Source organism: Brassica oleracea, chromosome C9 (genome assembly GCF_000695525.1).
Source record: "Brassica oleracea var. oleracea cultivar TO1000 chromosome C9, BOL, whole genome shotgun sequence".
Taxonomy (NCBI): Eukaryota; Viridiplantae; Streptophyta; class Magnoliopsida; order Brassicales; family Brassicaceae; genus Brassica; species Brassica oleracea.
In genome coordinates, this window is record NC_027756.1 from 13617062 (window position 1) to 13634190 (window position 17129).

At 34.1% G+C, this 17129-nt stretch overlaps 2 protein-coding genes and 1 long non-coding RNA gene across 6 annotated transcripts in view; 2 read left to right on the forward strand and 1 right to left on the reverse strand.

Moving 5' to 3' along the window:
• The first annotated feature begins 246 nt into the window (after window positions 1–246).
• Window positions 247–2121, forward strand: LOC106313727. Of its 4 annotated transcripts, XR_001264472.1 has the most exons (8): window positions 247–684; window positions 784–832; window positions 941–1040; window positions 1116–1190; window positions 1270–1323; window positions 1405–1539; window positions 1652–1713; window positions 1808–2105. It is a non-coding gene; the product is annotated as an uncharacterized LOC106313727 (long non-coding RNA). The 4 variants fall into 4 exon arrangements; XR_001264471.1 differs by having other exon boundaries at window positions 784–1040; window positions 1808–2121; XR_001264470.1 differs by having other exon boundaries at window positions 247–832.
• Window positions 2122–5849: 3728 nt separating this feature from the next.
• LOC106313904 (MLO-like protein 6) overlaps window positions 5850–17129 on the forward strand; it is a 15284-nt gene continuing 4004 nt past the window's right edge. The window contains exons 1-13 of the mRNA XM_013751836.1: window positions 5850–6101; window positions 6467–6524; window positions 6896–7152; window positions 7238–7354; window positions 7455–7515; window positions 7593–7756; window positions 7844–7938; window positions 8029–8078; window positions 8168–8208; window positions 8296–8469; window positions 8542–8577; window positions 8660–8727; window positions 8826–8886. Coding sequence (XP_013607290.1) covers window positions 5979–6101; window positions 6467–6524; window positions 6896–7152; window positions 7238–7354; window positions 7455–7515; window positions 7593–7756; window positions 7844–7938; window positions 8029–8078; window positions 8168–8208; window positions 8296–8469; window positions 8542–8577; window positions 8660–8727; window positions 8826–8886 — 1305 coding nt within the window. The 5' untranslated portion in view covers window positions 5850–5978. The remainder of the gene's footprint in view (window positions 6102–6466; window positions 6525–6895; window positions 7153–7237; window positions 7355–7454; window positions 7516–7592; window positions 7757–7843; window positions 7939–8028; window positions 8079–8167; window positions 8209–8295; window positions 8470–8541; window positions 8578–8659; window positions 8728–8825; window positions 8887–17129) is intronic.
• LOC106313903 lies at window positions 11485–14165 on the reverse strand. Its single transcript, XM_013751835.1, has 2 exons — window positions 11791–14165; window positions 11485–11704 (listed from the first exon to the last, which is right to left on the reverse strand). The coding sequence occupies exon 1, from the start codon at window positions 14096–14098 to the stop codon at window positions 11804–11806; it is 2295 nt and encodes a 764-aa protein (XP_013607289.1). The 5' UTR covers window positions 14099–14165; the 3' UTR covers window positions 11485–11704; window positions 11791–11803.

Genomic DNA, 17129 nt, shown 5'->3' on the forward strand with positions numbered 1-17129 from the left:
ACGCGTTTCCTCGCTAATTCGTCGTAAAGCCTTTTTTACGACGAATTGGCGAGGAAAACCGCTCTCGTTAAGATTATGTTTTCTTGTAGTGAGGATTTGAGTCCTTGTTTTTAAAGGCATGCTTTTAAATGGTTATGTAGTTAATTTTTTAAAAAACATTTTACCATTTCATGTAAAAAAAAACAAGTGCCAACCAAAAATGAGAAAATGATAATCAACACGATAATAGAGCGAGCTTCTCTCCTGCAATTGACACATAAGTATTTTAGATTCGGAGTGACATGTCTTTAACTGAAAAAATGGATTGATCAATGAAAACATTTGGTTTCTCCACATCATTGGAATTGTGTTTGCACATTCTTCTTCGTTCATTCACCCTTACAATCTTTTTGTTCTCTGAAGTTTGCAAAAGAAAAGTGAAAATCAGATGAATTACTGCAATCAGATCAGTTTTCATTGCAGATCTGCTCTCTCATGCCCTAACCGCCGCGTTTCTCTCTGTCAAGCAGATCGACTCGAGCCTAGAGCCGAATTGAGAGATGGGTACCACCGCCTTTCTCACCATGAATAAAGATCGAGTGGTGCCAAGAGTTGAATTGCGAGCTGGGTTTTAGTTTGGTTGTGTCTCTGAGATTTTATTAGAATTGTTATCAGACTAAGAGGGAAATCTAGATCATGAAATTGGTTCGTCATGTTGTTCGTTTTAAGTCTTATTCTTTCCTCTACTTTATACTGAGAAGTTTATATCTATCTTCATATGCAAGTTGATTCTTTGTTGTTTAGGTTCTAGCATGCCGTACAAATATTTAAATCATCTTGGAGTATATTACAGGTGGTGAACTGTTTAATAAAATTGTGAATTATCTTAGTTCTCGACTCAACTACTTCAGGTGATGATGATCTTTGGAAGACAATGTTTATCAGTTGTTACATGTTATAGGTTCGTAATGAAAGTCTTAGTGAATCAGAAGCTAGGAAGTACTTTCACTAGCTTACCGATGGAGTTGATAGTAAATGGGGTTTACCACAGAGATCTAAAGGTAGTTTCTTTTGCTGACAATCAACAATCTTTTCAAACGAAATCTGATTTTGATTGTTTCTACTGTCAATTGCAGCCTAAAAATCTTCTGCTACACTCTCAAGGAAATCTCAAAATATCTGATTTTGGGCTCAGTGCATTACCAGAACAAGTAATGGTGGTTCTCAGTTTATTGTTTTGCTTTTTCAGATTGAATTTTTATCAACTAATTATCTTACTTGTATCTCAAGGGAGTTACCATTCTAAAGACAACTTGTGGAACTCCAAATTACGATGCTCGTTAGGTAAGTCAAATATCACAATGTTTTGAAATATAGTGATGCTTATTTGTTGTAGCTCATATGATCTTCTCTGTTTTGGTTTAGATTTTGAGTCATATGGGTTACAAATGTGTTGTGTCAGATGTATGGTCCTATGGGGTAATCATGTTCTGAGTCATAAGGGTTACAAATGAGCCTTATGATGAGAGAACGCCTCATGTTCCAGATCCTATATCGCAGGTTTGTATGTTGTGTTTTAACTCAAGGAAGGATACATATATATATTCCTAAACACTGTTTTTTTTTTTGTTTTTTTCTTGGATTGTTTCACTGATACTTACGTACCTGTTAGGACCAATAATAGCTTGAAGATGGGGCTGATGGTTACCTTCAGTCCAAATTTTATAAGTGAAGGTAAGATGAGAAATGAAGCTGTTGCAGACCAAATCTAGAGGGAGTATGTGCATTTAAATAGCAAATGGTTACTGTTTTTTACCGCATTGAACAGATCAAGCAAGTTGCATGGGCTATATCCCAATTTAGAGGGAAGAGTAACACACACGTGCATAACGTGTTATTGGGGAGTTATTGGGGAAAGCCAGCTGATTCTAGAATATTGAGTGCCAAGCAACTGTTGGAGCTGTGTGAGACGAATAAGATTCCATGCATTCTGCTACCGAGAGAGGTAGATATGTCTTCCACTACAGCTGAAAAACACGTTTGTACCTTTGTACTTCTTAATGTCATGTGTTCCTCTTGGTTAAAATAACTTTTTGGCTTTCTTATAGAAGCATGATTATTGGTGATTTGGGTTTTTGGTTTCTTAAATTTTTCTTTTTTTTCTTTTTGTCTGATTAAAAAAAAAAAAAATTCAAACGAACCAATCGCAGGCCGCCACGTGTCAGTGGGGCCCGCAAACAGTACAAGAACCCAAGTGAAGTCGACTATTGTTTGGTGACTTCTGTCACCGGTTTTTGTGTGTTTTGTGGGTCCCCCTCCTCTAAGAAACACCTAAACCCCCCCCCCCCCTCCCGATAAACATGGTCTAACTTTGTTAGTTTGGAAAATTGTAAAAATTAATGTAAAACATCTCAAACGACTAAAATAAGTATGCTTACAAATTAAATTTTGATATATATCAAATATTCAAATAGGCAAATTTGTGAATTTTCAAAAAATTATGTAATCTTTTTAAACAAGAGGATCTCATTTTTATCCCTTTTGTATTATTTTTAAAAAAATTATTCAAGATATCCAACAATGTTATATTATTGTTTTCAATCAAAAGTACCAAATACTAAGTTAATATCTTACAACTATTTCTTACTTATCAAAAATACTAAAAACTATTTATATTTGAAAACTACTAAAATGTTAACATTTTAAAAATAGTTTGTAATTTTTTTTTATTTATCAAAACTCAAAAACTTCTTTTGAAATATTTATGTGTTGTAAATTTCTCTGTGAGTTCACGATCCTCCTCCATCTTCTTTCTCGGAGAGCGAAGAGATCCGTGAGCAAGTGTAGAGGACCTAGAATGATTAGAATGAGCTAAATGATATCCTAAATACCATTAAAATCATGTTATATCATAGATGAGAGAACACGATCCTCCTCCATCTTCTTTCTCGGAGAGGGAAGAGATTCGTGAATAAGTGTAGAGAGTTTTGGGTGGGAGTTCTAGGGTTTATGGTAACGGTGCAGATCTCCGGTGGACTGTGAAGATTCCAGCGTCCAGTGATGGTGAAGAGCGGCAGCTCCGACGTCGCTCTCCTCCACGTCTCGGTTCCGCTACATAATACCAACAAGAGTAAAGATGAGATGACTCTATCACTCTATGGACAACAGTGGTGGTGACGATCGGAGACGAACACAACGTCTTTTACGCATACATGAACGGAGAGGAGGATTTGAGGGACGAAATCATTTTACAAAATATATTATTTTAACAAAGGCTAATTATTTTACTACAATATTGAATTTTAAATTTGAATTGAAGTGAAGGACATTTACTACAATGTTGAATTTTAAATTTGGTGAACCAGAAAAGCGTAGGAAAAAAAATGAATTGGACTTTTTTATCGTTAACCTTAAACTCAATTGAAAAATAAATAAATAATAAAGTATAAGTATAAAATTGATGTAAACAAAAATTTAGTGTATATCATTTAATAAGAAGGATAGAATACGAAATCAAAATAAAGATCAAATACATAAGTCTGGTTATAAGGTGGCTGTCAAAAAAAAATTAAGAAAATGCTTAAGAGAAGCTTAAGTTCTCTTTATTGTTTTTTATTAGAACTCTCTCTCTCACACAGAGAAGAAACAAAATAAACAACCAAAACTGAACTAATTTTATTGATGAAATGAACCACATATTTATAGTGTTTTGTAGATCTAGGAATTAAATGAAAAAGTAGATCTAGATCTAGTTCTATTCTTTAATACGAAAATAAAGAGATAAGACTAGACAAGGTGACTGTTCGGCTTCTGCCCAGATTCGTTGTATCCTGAAGCATGAACCGCGGTAAGGAGAACGACGGATGTGGGACTGTCCGTATGAACCACCATGTCCAGATCATGAACCATACTGGACCAAGTGTGTCCTATGTCTTCAGATAGGTGATCAAGTCTGGCATGATCCAAGTCAAGTCTGGTACGGTGAAAAACATGAACCTCGGTTGAAATGTTCAGAACGTCCTGAACTCCATGCTGAGCTGGTTCCATGTAATGATCCGTGGACTGCGGCACATCAGTACCTGTTGCCATCGTTAACTTGAAGGCTAAGAAATTGTTTTTAAATTTTAGAGGGTAGGCCCTGATACCATGTAAAGTAACAAAGAGCTTTGGGAAAAGTATCTTGTCATTCACAAAGGAGAAGACCTCCATATATACACACGTACAATGACTCTAGATATACCCAAATAATATGGACACTTATCTTAATATACATATCATTATCTCCAACATATTAGGAGACTTATCTAGAACCTCCAGGATTTATCTCAACATGCACTCACCAGGTATAAAACCAGCCATCCAAAAGTTCACAATACTTCAGAGAGCCAGTTTTATCAGCTGAAGCCTACCATCCATTGATAGAAATGTTTTTGTCCAGTGAGTGGTGCAGTTTCTTATTTTCTCGATCAAGGGACAGTAGTTTGACTTCCCGGACAGAGTGCATTTTTCGATCCCTACTATTTGTGTCGTGCCTTTTCAGACCTAAACAAAACATAAGTGATAAATACGATCTAAACTAAAAAATAATTTCGATTGTAGACCTAAAAAAACATAAGTACTAAATACAACGTCGTTTATCTAATTCATGTCTATAATTCAAATTAATTTAGTTTATGTCGTATTTAGCACTTATGTTTTGCTTGGGTGTGAAAATGCACGACACGAATAGTAGAGGTCGAAAAATGCCATGTTCCCCTGACTTCCCCATATGCCTTGTAAGCAAATGTAGACTAAGATAGCGTACTGGTGACACTCCAGAGGCAAAATGAAACCGATGTTCTGTCTAATGCAAAGTATTTTCAGACATGCCAGCACAATATATAGTTGTCTTATCCATGATTATGTGCAGACCATAGACTTTCCCGAAGTAACGAAATACCGCACAACAATGCTTTATATTGACCTGATTATACCATCAGTGAACACCATAATGTCATCGGCAATACTTTATAAATATGTTAAGTCAATATTCTTACACTTCCGATGGTAAGCCATATTTCTTTCATTTGCTGACTTATCAAGAAGTTCTTACAAGACATTCATGCAAATTACAAATAGATAGGGAGATAGAGCAAATCCCTGTCACAATTTTCTTGTGTTCTATTTTATTTAGAAAATATAGATTAGAAATGTAATTTTACAATCTTTCTCTATCCTCATTCTCTTCACGATGCATTAATGTTGCGATTGGGTTATTCTATTTTGTCTAATAAATATGATACAATATAACATAAGATATGTTTTTTTTTATAATCCAGGGGTTCCCCGCTTCGCGGGTTATTCTCCTGGGCCCGGTCAGGCAGCGGTCCACTTCACCCGGAAGGGCTTTACCTGGGCTGGATCGAACCCAGTACCGCTTTGGTGTCCAGAAGAGGCAAAATAGTTTTCGCATGGGGAAGGAATCGAACCCGGATGGTGGTTGCCACCACAGGTCCGTCCTGCCACTTGGACTACGGACAATATAACATAAGATATGTACACTATACATACCACAAAATTCACGCGTAGAAGGAGAAATCAGTCAGTTTCCTTACCAAACTGTCACATCAAAAGTATTATTTTATATATGGTTAGATTTTAAAGGTTTCTCTAATATAGTCATCTAGCTAATTCATCCATAATACATAACGGTAGCATAAAATGTTATTCAAAAACGTATTATGGTTTCAAAGTCAAAAGCTTTGAACTTTTCAAGACATGCCTACTCGCCGGTCAACTTCTTTCACCTTCGTCTATCTGTGTATATACATAAATACGTATCTCATGACTGCAAATAAACCAAAAAAAAAAATGAGGAAGAGGTCAAACAAAATATACAATATAAAAAACAGATAAACCTGAGTTTGTTAATTTTTAATTTAGTCGAAGTTATACTATATTAGATAGTGTTTACGGGGGAGAAAATTTCAAAGGGAAAGCTTTTTGTCCTGTGAGCTCTAATGGCGGATAAGGTGGACGAAAAAACGCTACAGCAGACTTCCACCTGGGCGGTCGCTGTGGTTTGCTTCTTCTTGCTTCTATTTTCGATTGTCATTGAGAAACTGATTCACAAACTTGGAACCGTAAGTCCATTTTTTACTTCTTCTTTTATCCTGGTTCTCTGTTTCTCTGTCTGTGTTTAGTTTTCTTGATTCTCTGTTTCTGTGTCTGTTTAGTACTTCTTGATTCTCTGTTTCTGTGTCTGCTTTGTTCTTCTTGGTTCTCTGTTTCTTCTTTTTGCTTTGTTTCTGAGTCTGTTTGTTTCTTCTTCATGATCCTAAAAGTCAAACTCCATCTCTAGATTAAAAAAGTAATTCATCTTTGAAACTGCCAAAACCAAAAGGGGGTTACAGTTTTTTGTGTGTGTTTGTGTTGGTTTCACAGTGTTCTCTGTTTCTATTATTCACAACTAAGAATACATGCTCTGTTTTTTATCTTCTTATAACAGTGGTTTAAGATTAAGAACAAAAAAGCTCTGTACGAAGCTCTAGAAAAAGTGAAAGCAGGTACTCTCTCCATTCCATTTTCATTGTAGTTTTAAATTTGTACACACACATTAAAAAACAATTTTAATTTTATATATTTTTAAATGAAAAAATTATTAAATGTACACCTAATCATTTTCAATGAATAGAAAGATAAAATGGAGAATATAAAAAATCATATAGCATATAAATTTAATAAATTATGCATTAAAATTCTAAAACGACAATTATTTTGTAATTAAAAATGTTACTCTATAACGAAGCTTAATATGAAACAGTGGGAGTAATAAACTAGTTGTAATAATTCATCAAATAAACTAGTTGTAATTTAAAATATATAATTTCCCTCCCAAAGATACATTTAATAAAAATTAATAAAATGTAATTTGCAGAGCTTATGCTGATGGGATTCATATCACTATTGCTAACAATTGGACAAAACTATATATCGCAAATTTGCGTCTCCGAGAGCATCGCAGCATCAATGCACCCTTGCAGTGAATCTGAAGAGGCGAAAAAGTATCCACCTAAGAAAAAAGATACCAAAAATGATGAAGAAAACTCTGGTCGAAAGCTTCTTGAGTTAGTCCAATCTTACATTCCTCGCCGGAGTTTGGCTACCAAAGGTTATGACAAGTGTGCAGAGAAGGTAAACATTCATTCTTTAAAAATCTTTTCTTTATGTTAACTCTTTTTCAGTCTTGACGGATGATTCTTCTAATGTTTGTTTCCAGGGAAAGGTTGCTTTTGTATCGTCTTATGGGATGCATCAGCTGCATATATTCATCTTCGTTCTCGCGGTTTGTCATGTGATCTACTGCATTGTTACTTATGCTCTAGGCAAGACCAAGGTAAATTATTATTATTACCTCCACATTGTGGTCAAAACTGGTTCAAAATTGCTTCTTTTCGTTAAAGATTGTATTATTCTTCTTATTTCTGCTACTTTAGATGAGAAGGTGGAAGAGGTGGGAAGCGGAGACCAAGACAATTGAATATCAGTATTCTCACGGTATCATATATAACCTATAAACTTGAAATGGATGAAACTGAGTGTGAAGCTTTAAGAGGCATTTTTCGATAAAGCAGATCCTGAGAGGTTTAGGTTTGCGAGGGATACATCTTTCGGGCGTAGACATTTGAATTTCTGGAGCAAATCAACTATTACACTGTGGATTGTATGTTTCTTCCGACAGTTCTTTGGATCTGTTACTAGAGTTGATTACTTAACACTAAGACATGGTTTCATCATGGTAAGGAAAAACTCAAAATCTTATTGATCTTTTCAATTTTCTATTGTTTGAAAAGAACTTCTCTCAAGACGAATCCTTCTTCTCCAGGCCCATTTGGCTCCAGGGAGTGATGGGAGGTTCGATTTCCGGAAGTACATTCAGAGATCATTAGAGGAAGACTTCAAAACCATCGTCGAAATCAGGTTTTGGGACTAATTAGTAGTGTTTTTAACAAACTCTATCACTTCACTAGTTACCTGTTTGTCTGATGTTCCAATTGCTTATATCTCCAGTCCTGTGATTTGGTTTGTCGCCGTGCTATTTCTCCTGACCAACACAAACGGTACACTAATGTTCAAAATGTTTCTGCATCCGATATCTCTTGCAACAATCCCAGAACTAATATATTTGCTCTGATATTCTTATGAACAGGATTGCATTCTTTCCTCTGGCAACCATTCATTCCATTAGTTGTAAGCAACAAAACCCTTAAAAATAAGCATTCTGAGTTGTTTGGTTTCGTCTCTTTAACAAGAGTGAATGTATTAAACAAACTGTAGGTGATTCTTATAGTTGGGACAAAACTTCAAGTGATAATAACAAAACTTGGACTTCTAATCCAAGAGAAAGGAGACATAGTGAAGGGCATGCCGCTTGTTCAGCCCGGTGATCACCTCTTTTGGTTCGGTCGCCCACGTTTTATTCTCTTCCTCATTCACTTAGTCCTTTTCACGGTATAGTACATACTTTCACAGTCAACAACTGTGAGAAAATGCCTCAAAACTAAACCTTTGTGCCATTTGCAGAATGCGTTTCAACTAGCTTTTTTTGCCTGGACAACGGTAAGCAAGCAGAGCAATTCTACATTCTCCAGTACCAACTCTCAAGCATCATCAATTGAAATCAGATTTTTTATTTCTACAGTATGAGTTCCAGCTCGAGAACTGTTACCACAAAACCATTGTAGATGTGGTCATCAGAATTTCAGTTGGGTAAGTAAAATCTTAAGCTTTATCCAATCATACACACTGATAAGTCAAAACATCCCTTAAAAACTAACAACCTCACAACCTTGTTTCACTTCTTGCAGAGTTATTGTACAAATTCTTTGCAGCTACGTTACTCTTCCTCTTTATGCTCTAGTGACTCAGGTAAGTTCCGCACACATATACACACATACATAGGCATGGGCAAAAAACCCAATACCCTAGATCCGAACAGAACCCAACCGAAAAACCTGACTTTGTACCCAATCCGAGATGTAAGAAATATCTGAATGGATTATATGGGTAATGGAAGTATTATTAATCAAATCGAACATATACCCAAAACCCCCGAGAACACACAAAAATCCAAAAAACAGATTTAACGATTCAACTTAGTATCTAAATAAATATTTAAAAGCTAAATAAGGACTTTAAATAGTTAATAATATTTGTTTTGATATGGTATATAAGAATTTCTTAGGTGAGTCAATGATTCTAATAGATAAATATCATGTGTTTTTAAAATTTAATCAAACCATATCATTGTTTTGAACTTTTATCATTGTTTTGGTTACAGACCTCTACGGATTGGACCTTCATTGTTAGATGCTGAGATTGGTACTCGTCTTATGGATAGAACCGAGTGGCTTCACAACTCGGTAAAACCTTTATACTTTTAGCTTTCATGTGTGTTTTCCATACATGGTGTGTGTTAACATCATCGTAATATGCAGGAGATTGACGCCATGATGTACGTATACAGGGAGAGAACATCTCTGAAACGATGGAAACTTCACCGTGTCGCCTTCATGTCTGTTGTCTTCAGCAACATGATTAAAAAGGAGTATGAGAGTTTCAAGGCGGGTATAAGAAAATACAAGCTTCATGATTTGCTAGTGCAGTACGGCAAAGGGGTCCTTCCACCACATGGACAGACACAAGAGATATGGAATGTAGATGTGGATCGACTGTATGTCCCTGTTCATGTTAGCGGGAATCATTGGATCGCATTGTGTATCAGTTTCGTGACGAGGAGCATTGATGTGTTTGATTGCTCGGGCAGAAAAAGGTACAAGGAATTGGATGGGTTCGCAAATCTTGTTCCTCGTATTGTCAAGGCAGTTCAGCCACCGAGTTACCAGAAGGACTTTACGTTCGCTGCATATACGGTTCACTATGTCCCCATGGGTAAGCTGAATAAAAGTGCATGTGATTGTGGTGTCTATACAATAAAGTTCATCGAGTGCCACTCGCTTGGATTGAAGTTGTCGATGGTGAATGATGGTAACATCAAAGAAGCTCGCCACAGAATTTTGTGGGATCTATGGGAAGCGGCAAACGACCCGGAATTGGTTGAGAGGATGTCAAATTATGAACCTCCAGAGTGTCTCACTTCAACCGTAGAAGAGATTCTGTGAGAATCGATTTTTAAATGTAACTAGTTCGGCTTTTATTCTAACTTTTAGGATAAAAATGCTTAATCTAATGTGTGTTTTATTAGGAACATGAATGCTTAATCCCTCTAATGAATTGCTTTTGGGTTTATTATTCTAAGTTTTTGACAATGTGTTTAATGAGACCCAAAAAAGTCATGTCGGCGACAACAATCAACCGTAACGAGACCCTAAACAATACCCTAAATGAGACAACATTCGAAAACATAACGATACCCTAAACATACCCTAAACAGAAACCAGTCATTCAATCGAGAGTCTAAAAACACATAACGAGACCCTAAACATGCCCTACATAACGAGATCCTAAACATGCCCTACATAACGAAACCCTAAACATACCCTAACGAGAAACCAAAACAACATTAATCATGCATTCTAATAGCCGTTGTAGAAGAAATCAACCGATAAGAGTATATAAACGAATCAAATCCAATACACTAAACTTGGTTTCTTGTAAACTCGACTTTTGATCCAAATCAGCAATAAAACCCGACCCGAATTAGATCCACAAATAACCTAATACCCGACATATTTAAACCAAAAACCCGAGTTTTCCCCATTTTTTCAGAATTCTCTTCTCTGTCGAGAACATTTTTCTCTCTGAATCAATTTTCCTAAAACATGAATACTCCAAGGCGATATTCGTACGGGGTGCCATCTAGGTGCTGGTGTGGGAAGGGGGTTGTGATTTTCTATTCGAGAACAGATGAGAATCCTTACCGACGGTTCTATAGATGCGAAATTGGGTCACAGGTTCATGGTTTCGATTTGTTTAAGGATTCAAATACATAATAGTTATCTGTTCATATCGAAACTCTGTTTTGTTAAAGGCGTTGGTCATGGCTTTGATATCTTTTGTCTGAATCGATTTTTGATTAAGAGAGATGAACACGCTGTCCTGACTTTATTTTTCTTCTATGTAGCGAAAAAATGAAACCCATTTATTTAAGTGGGTTGATGAAGCTTTGGTTGATGAGTTTCAAAAGCTAGATGCAGAGCAAGGGAGAATAACAGAAGCAATTGAAGATCTGAAAACGAGTATGAAAGAGACAGTTGAAGAAGAAGTAAGGAAGCAAAAAAATTCCCTTGAATTAGGTTGTTTAGGAATCATTCTACTGTGTTTTGGTAAAGTCAAGAATGAATGAAACCAGTCTACTGGTTCTTAGTATTTTGCTTCAATCTCTTTTGTTCTTACAATGACTATGTCACATTTTATGGTTCTTACTATGGCTTTGTTTTGGTTCATTTTCGAGGGGTTTTCTCAAATCGAGTACAATGAAACTGAGAAAGAATGATGATGGCAATGTATAACAATGAAACTTAGAAGAATGATGCCAATGCTTAACAATGAAAATGAGAAAAAATCCAAACGAAATTTATCCAATTGAAAAGAGAACCTATAGTGTTTAGAAGAAAAAAACCGTACAAAGCAACCTGTGAAATTTATCCAAATGATGAGAATGCACTTTGAAATAAGCTCGCCTAGCTCGCCATCTACCGCCACTTGCAAACTTGAACAGAGCAACCTGTGACACAAAGAACCATACATCAAACACATAAACCAAGCTATAAAAACACATAAATTTACCGCCTATATAACCTCACCCCTTACCATTTGTGACTGACTATATTGGTACTTGACAAGTTGCTCTGTTGTGCCCACTAATACCACATCTACTACACTTCCGAGGCTGCTTTCTTCGTGATATTTGCGATGACCGAATTTTGTCTTCCGCAGTTTCATATCTGCGTTTTCTTTTTCTTCCAACTGATCTTCTTGTCTGTGGTGGTAAAACAATGACTTTCTTAACATCTTCTGGTATAGACCAAGCATCCTCAGGAACATCAATAGGATTTATGCTTTCTTCATAAGCTTCTCTCCAAGCTCCTGTAGTATACATCAAATCAGTCAATGTGTGTGGCTCTCTTCCAACATGAAAACCAGCTTTAATTGCGTGCCTACAAGGGATCTTCATAAGGGTGTACTTTCCACATGAACAAGTCCTTCTATCCAAATCAACTAAGCAGTCGAATTTATCACCTCTAACAAGCAATCGACCAGCACTGACAGGGTAAACTACAAATGTGGCGCCTTTCCCGATTCTCCTCTCTATTTTTTTCTCTACATCTTTAGTCAGAGGATGTTTATGCTTTGAAATCAGTTTCTTACGCTCATAAAACCATTGTGTTAACATTTCCCTGATACTGTCTAACAAAGGGATGACTGGATACTCTCTCGGTGAACGCAAAGCAGAGTTGATAGATTCAGCAGGATTGGTTGTCCTTATGTCGTATCTGTATCCAGGGAATTGACATCTAGCCCATTTTTGCACATCAGCTTCCCTAAGATAATCTCCAATTGCCGGACTGATATTACACACAGTAGCAAATGTCTTCTCAAACTCAGAAACTCGATAAGCCTTGGACGCCTTTGAAACCAACCCAGCAAGTCCTTTCCCATGGAAATATGTGACCACATTATTCAACAAATGATGAATACAAATCCCGTGTCTGGCTGATGGATACACGTTTTCAATTGCCTTAGCGATAGACCCATGTCTGTCTGAAATAAAAGCCAAATCATGATCATCTGCAATGACAACCTTAAGTTGTCTCATAAACCATTCCCAAGAACGCTCATTCTCTGAGTCGACTATTCCAAACGCAATAGGATACAAATTTGAATTTCCGTCTAAAGCCGTAGCAACCAGTAAAACTCCTTTGTATTTATTCTTCAAAAAGGTCCCATCGATCACAATAACCCGCCTCATGACTCTGTTAAATCCTCTTATCGATTGCCCAAATGCAATAAATAGGTAACGAAAGTTCTCATTTCCGTCAATCTCATAGGATGTGTGTGTACCTGGATTAGCCTCTCTCAGCATGTGCAAGTATTTTGGTATTTTCCCATAACTTCTCTCTGGAATACCTCTAACTGCACTGATCGCATATTCACGCGCATCCCATGCTAAAGATTTTGATATCTCGCATCCATGATCACTACGCATAATCTGTATGATATCATTACATTTCGGCCCTTCCTTGACGCCTACATACTTATGCATAATCAGACTGCCTATTGTTTTTGCTGAAGCAGTCTTACCCGCTTTGGTTTTGCTTGAAGGTGCGCATGTATGTTTACCGACATACTTCTTGATCATGAAATATGATGAATCCTTCAGACACTCTGCTCGAACACCCCAATTGCATGCATTATCTGCACATCTAACATACCAAAGTTGTCTATCCGTTTTGATAACCTGGTAGTCAAAGTTATGCTTCATTGCACACATCTCGAAAGTCGCCTTCAACAAAGTTTTGTTCTCAAAAAATTGTCCGACCTTAACAACATGGAGCAGAGAAAACTTTGACATTTTATGTATGTTCTCTTTTTCAGAGATCATGGTATCAGCATCATAGTCCCCATCCTCATCAACTGCGACTCCTTTCCGCTTTTCATTCTTCTTATTCCCCTGCCTCTCAGCATACACAGGAGCTGATTCGTCCCCATTGTCAAACGAGTTTCCTTTCTCTTCATGAGTACATGGATCAGCTGGCGGTTTGTTAAGATCAAAGGCTTCTTTATTCGGATTCTCAGCCTTGGCTTTACATGTTACACACAATCGAGTAGAAGCACTCTTTTGAACAAATCGAACAAAATTATGAAGCTGACGATCGTTTGCAATGATCACAGGTGGACATCCTGAAGTATTGATCAACTCAGCAGGTAGATAACTTAACTCCAAATCGGCTATGATTTCTTCTTCCATACCAAAATCCTCCAAAATCATCCTTTTTAATTCATCTAAAGTACAATTTGATTCCACTAACAATAGCCTACCCCCTTTGCCATCAGCCTCAAAAATCCATCCCGTAGTTGCACCTAATTCCCAAAGACCACATGTTGTATAGATATGCATCTAATCTAGAACAAAAGTTTCTGAAAATCAAAAGAGAAACTATGAAAAAATCATAGATTCATGAAGAAGAAAGGCAAAATCATTTTTTTTAAAAAAAATTGACAAAGAAAATCGAGCAGAACCATTTTAGGAAGTTAGAATATTTTTAGAATATTTTGTTAACTGACTTTCCTTTATTTTCGCCAAAAACAGGTGATTTTATTAGTAGAAGACACCTTCTACAATGCGTAGAACCATGAAAATAATAAGGAATGTAATTTCTACCTTCTTTAGACGTTTGTGTAGTTTTCAGATTTCACGTTCGAGAAATGTTAGAATACTTGTTTAGAGTAGAAACTGCATTTTTCAGAAACGTAGATATCTTTACAATTAGTAGAATTCGCATTCCCCATATTTAGATATTGAATCAAAAGTAGATTTTACGTTCCAAAACAAGTAGATGTACGTGTTTATTCTGGATTTTGCATTCTACTAACCCAATTTCCGTAGAAGACGATTTCTACTTTTAGTAGAACGTAAATTGGAAATTTTATTTATTAAGTTTTTGAAAAAATAAAAAATATGTCCTTCTGTATATTGGTGTTCCATTAATAGTTTATATTTTTAATAATTTTTTTGATTCATAAAACTATTTATTTTATTAAGTTTCAGAAATAAAAGGGTAAAAGAGAGATAAAATGGACAAAGTTGAATTTATACCATAGGGACAACCATTCTGTTTTTTTATTCTGTTTTGGCAATTTTCCCTAGATAATTTTAATAATAGTTATATTAGATGATAAAAAGTTTTAAGAAAAATATGATAATTATCATATACACAAATATTTGATATATTATCTTATTAATATTATATAAGAAGATTTTTCTTACATGTCATGAAATGATTATATCTGTATTGTTGGTATCAAAAAGTTTATATATTTTTGTATTTTGTTAATATAAGCTCATCAATAACATATACAGTTTATTATTTTAATTTATTAGTGTTTAGTTTTTTTTATAAAAAAATACATTCTCTAACAATTGTAAATTTTACTAATATGTGTTACCACCAACTACTTACCATAAAAGCTCATGTTTATGTTCTACCAATACAAAGGTAGTACTCGATTACATGTCCTACGAGAAACAAACAAAAAAACAAATTTACAAATAAAAAAAGATGAATATTTTAAAACGTAAGAGATCTCGCCTATAGTTCCCTTAACTACATTTTCTAACATTTTCATAACATTGGTAGATTTATTTATTTATTTGAAATTATATTTGAAAAATAAGATAATTATTATATGTATTATGTTGTTATTTGGAAATAATATTTTTCTATTATAAATTTTGAAAATTAAGATAATTTTTTTACTGATACAAAAGCCGTACTCGATTACATGTCCTACGAGAAACATACAAAAATCAAATTTGCAAAAAAAAAGATGAATATTTTAAAACATAAGAGATCTCCTAAATATTTTCAAAACATTGGTAGATTTATTTAATGAAAACATGATAATTACAATATATCATCTATACAAATATTTGATATTATCTTATTTATTATTATATATAAAAATTTCTTAGGTGAGATGATTTTAATAGATAATTTTAATAATATTTATATTAGATAATAAACAGTTTTAAGAAAATATGATAATTATCATCTAAACAAATATTTGATATATTATCTTATTAATATTATATAAGAAGATTTTTATTACGTATCATGAAAGGATTATATATGTATTGTTGGTATCAAAAAGGTTATATATTTTTGGATTTTGATAATATAAGCTCATCAATAGCTTATACAGTTTATTATTTTAATTTATTTGTGTTGAGTTTTAAAAAAAAATACATTCTCTAACAATTGTAAATTTTGGTAATATTTGTTACCACCAGCTGGTTACCACAAAAGCTCATGTTTATGTTCTACCGACACAAAAGTAGTACTCGATTACATGTCCTATGAAAAACATACAAAAAACATATTTGAAAATAAAAAAAAAGATGAATATTTAAAACGTAAGAGATCTCGCCTATAGTTCTCTTAACTACATTTACTAACATTTTCAAAACATTGGTAGATTTATTCATTTATTTTAAATCATATTTGAAAAATAAGATAATTCTTATATATTATGTTGTTATTTTGAAATAATATTTTCTATTATAAATTTTAAAAATTAAGATAATTTTTTTTACCGATACAAGAGCACTACTCGATTACATGTCTTACGAGAAACATACAAAAATCAAACTTGCAAAAAAAAAGATGAATATTTTAAAAACATAAGAGATCTCCTAAACATTTTCAAAATATTGGTAGATTTAATTATTTATTGAAATTATATTCTAAAAAATAAGATAATTCTTATATATATTATGTTGTTATTTGAAAATAATATTTTCTATTAAAAAAGTTAAAAATTAAGATAATTTTTTAAAAATTAAATATTAATTAAACAAAAATATTTGTATAAAGATATTTTCTAAAATAGTTTTAATATGTGAGTTAAAAATTTCGACTCAATAATAAGCTTATATAATTTGATTAAAGTTTTTGTTATATATACTAGGAAACAAACCCGCGCATTCGCGCGGGCAATCAAAATCCTTTACTAAAAACTAAATTATTTAATATTCATAAAATGTATATATTTAATAATTATATATATATTTAATACTTTTTATTTTTTCATTTAAATACTGAATATATTAGCTTAAAATAATAAATTCAACAACATAAGGAAAATGATGTAAAAAACAAATTAAATATAAATTGACTTTTGAATTTATAGAAAAATAGATATATTTTTTTATTAGTAATATCGGTTGAGACAATGGTAAAGACTGGCTAGACAAGAAGTTCATGTTCAGTATTAGGAATATCAACCTTTTGTTTAATCTTTGCAGATTCTTTAATCTACGGGACAGCTGTCTCGACACGAAATTTTTTTTTTGTTTCTGTAATGTAGAAATTAAAATTAATTCCTCTCTTGCGTGTTTACTATTTCACTGCCAAGGCATTTATCGGAGT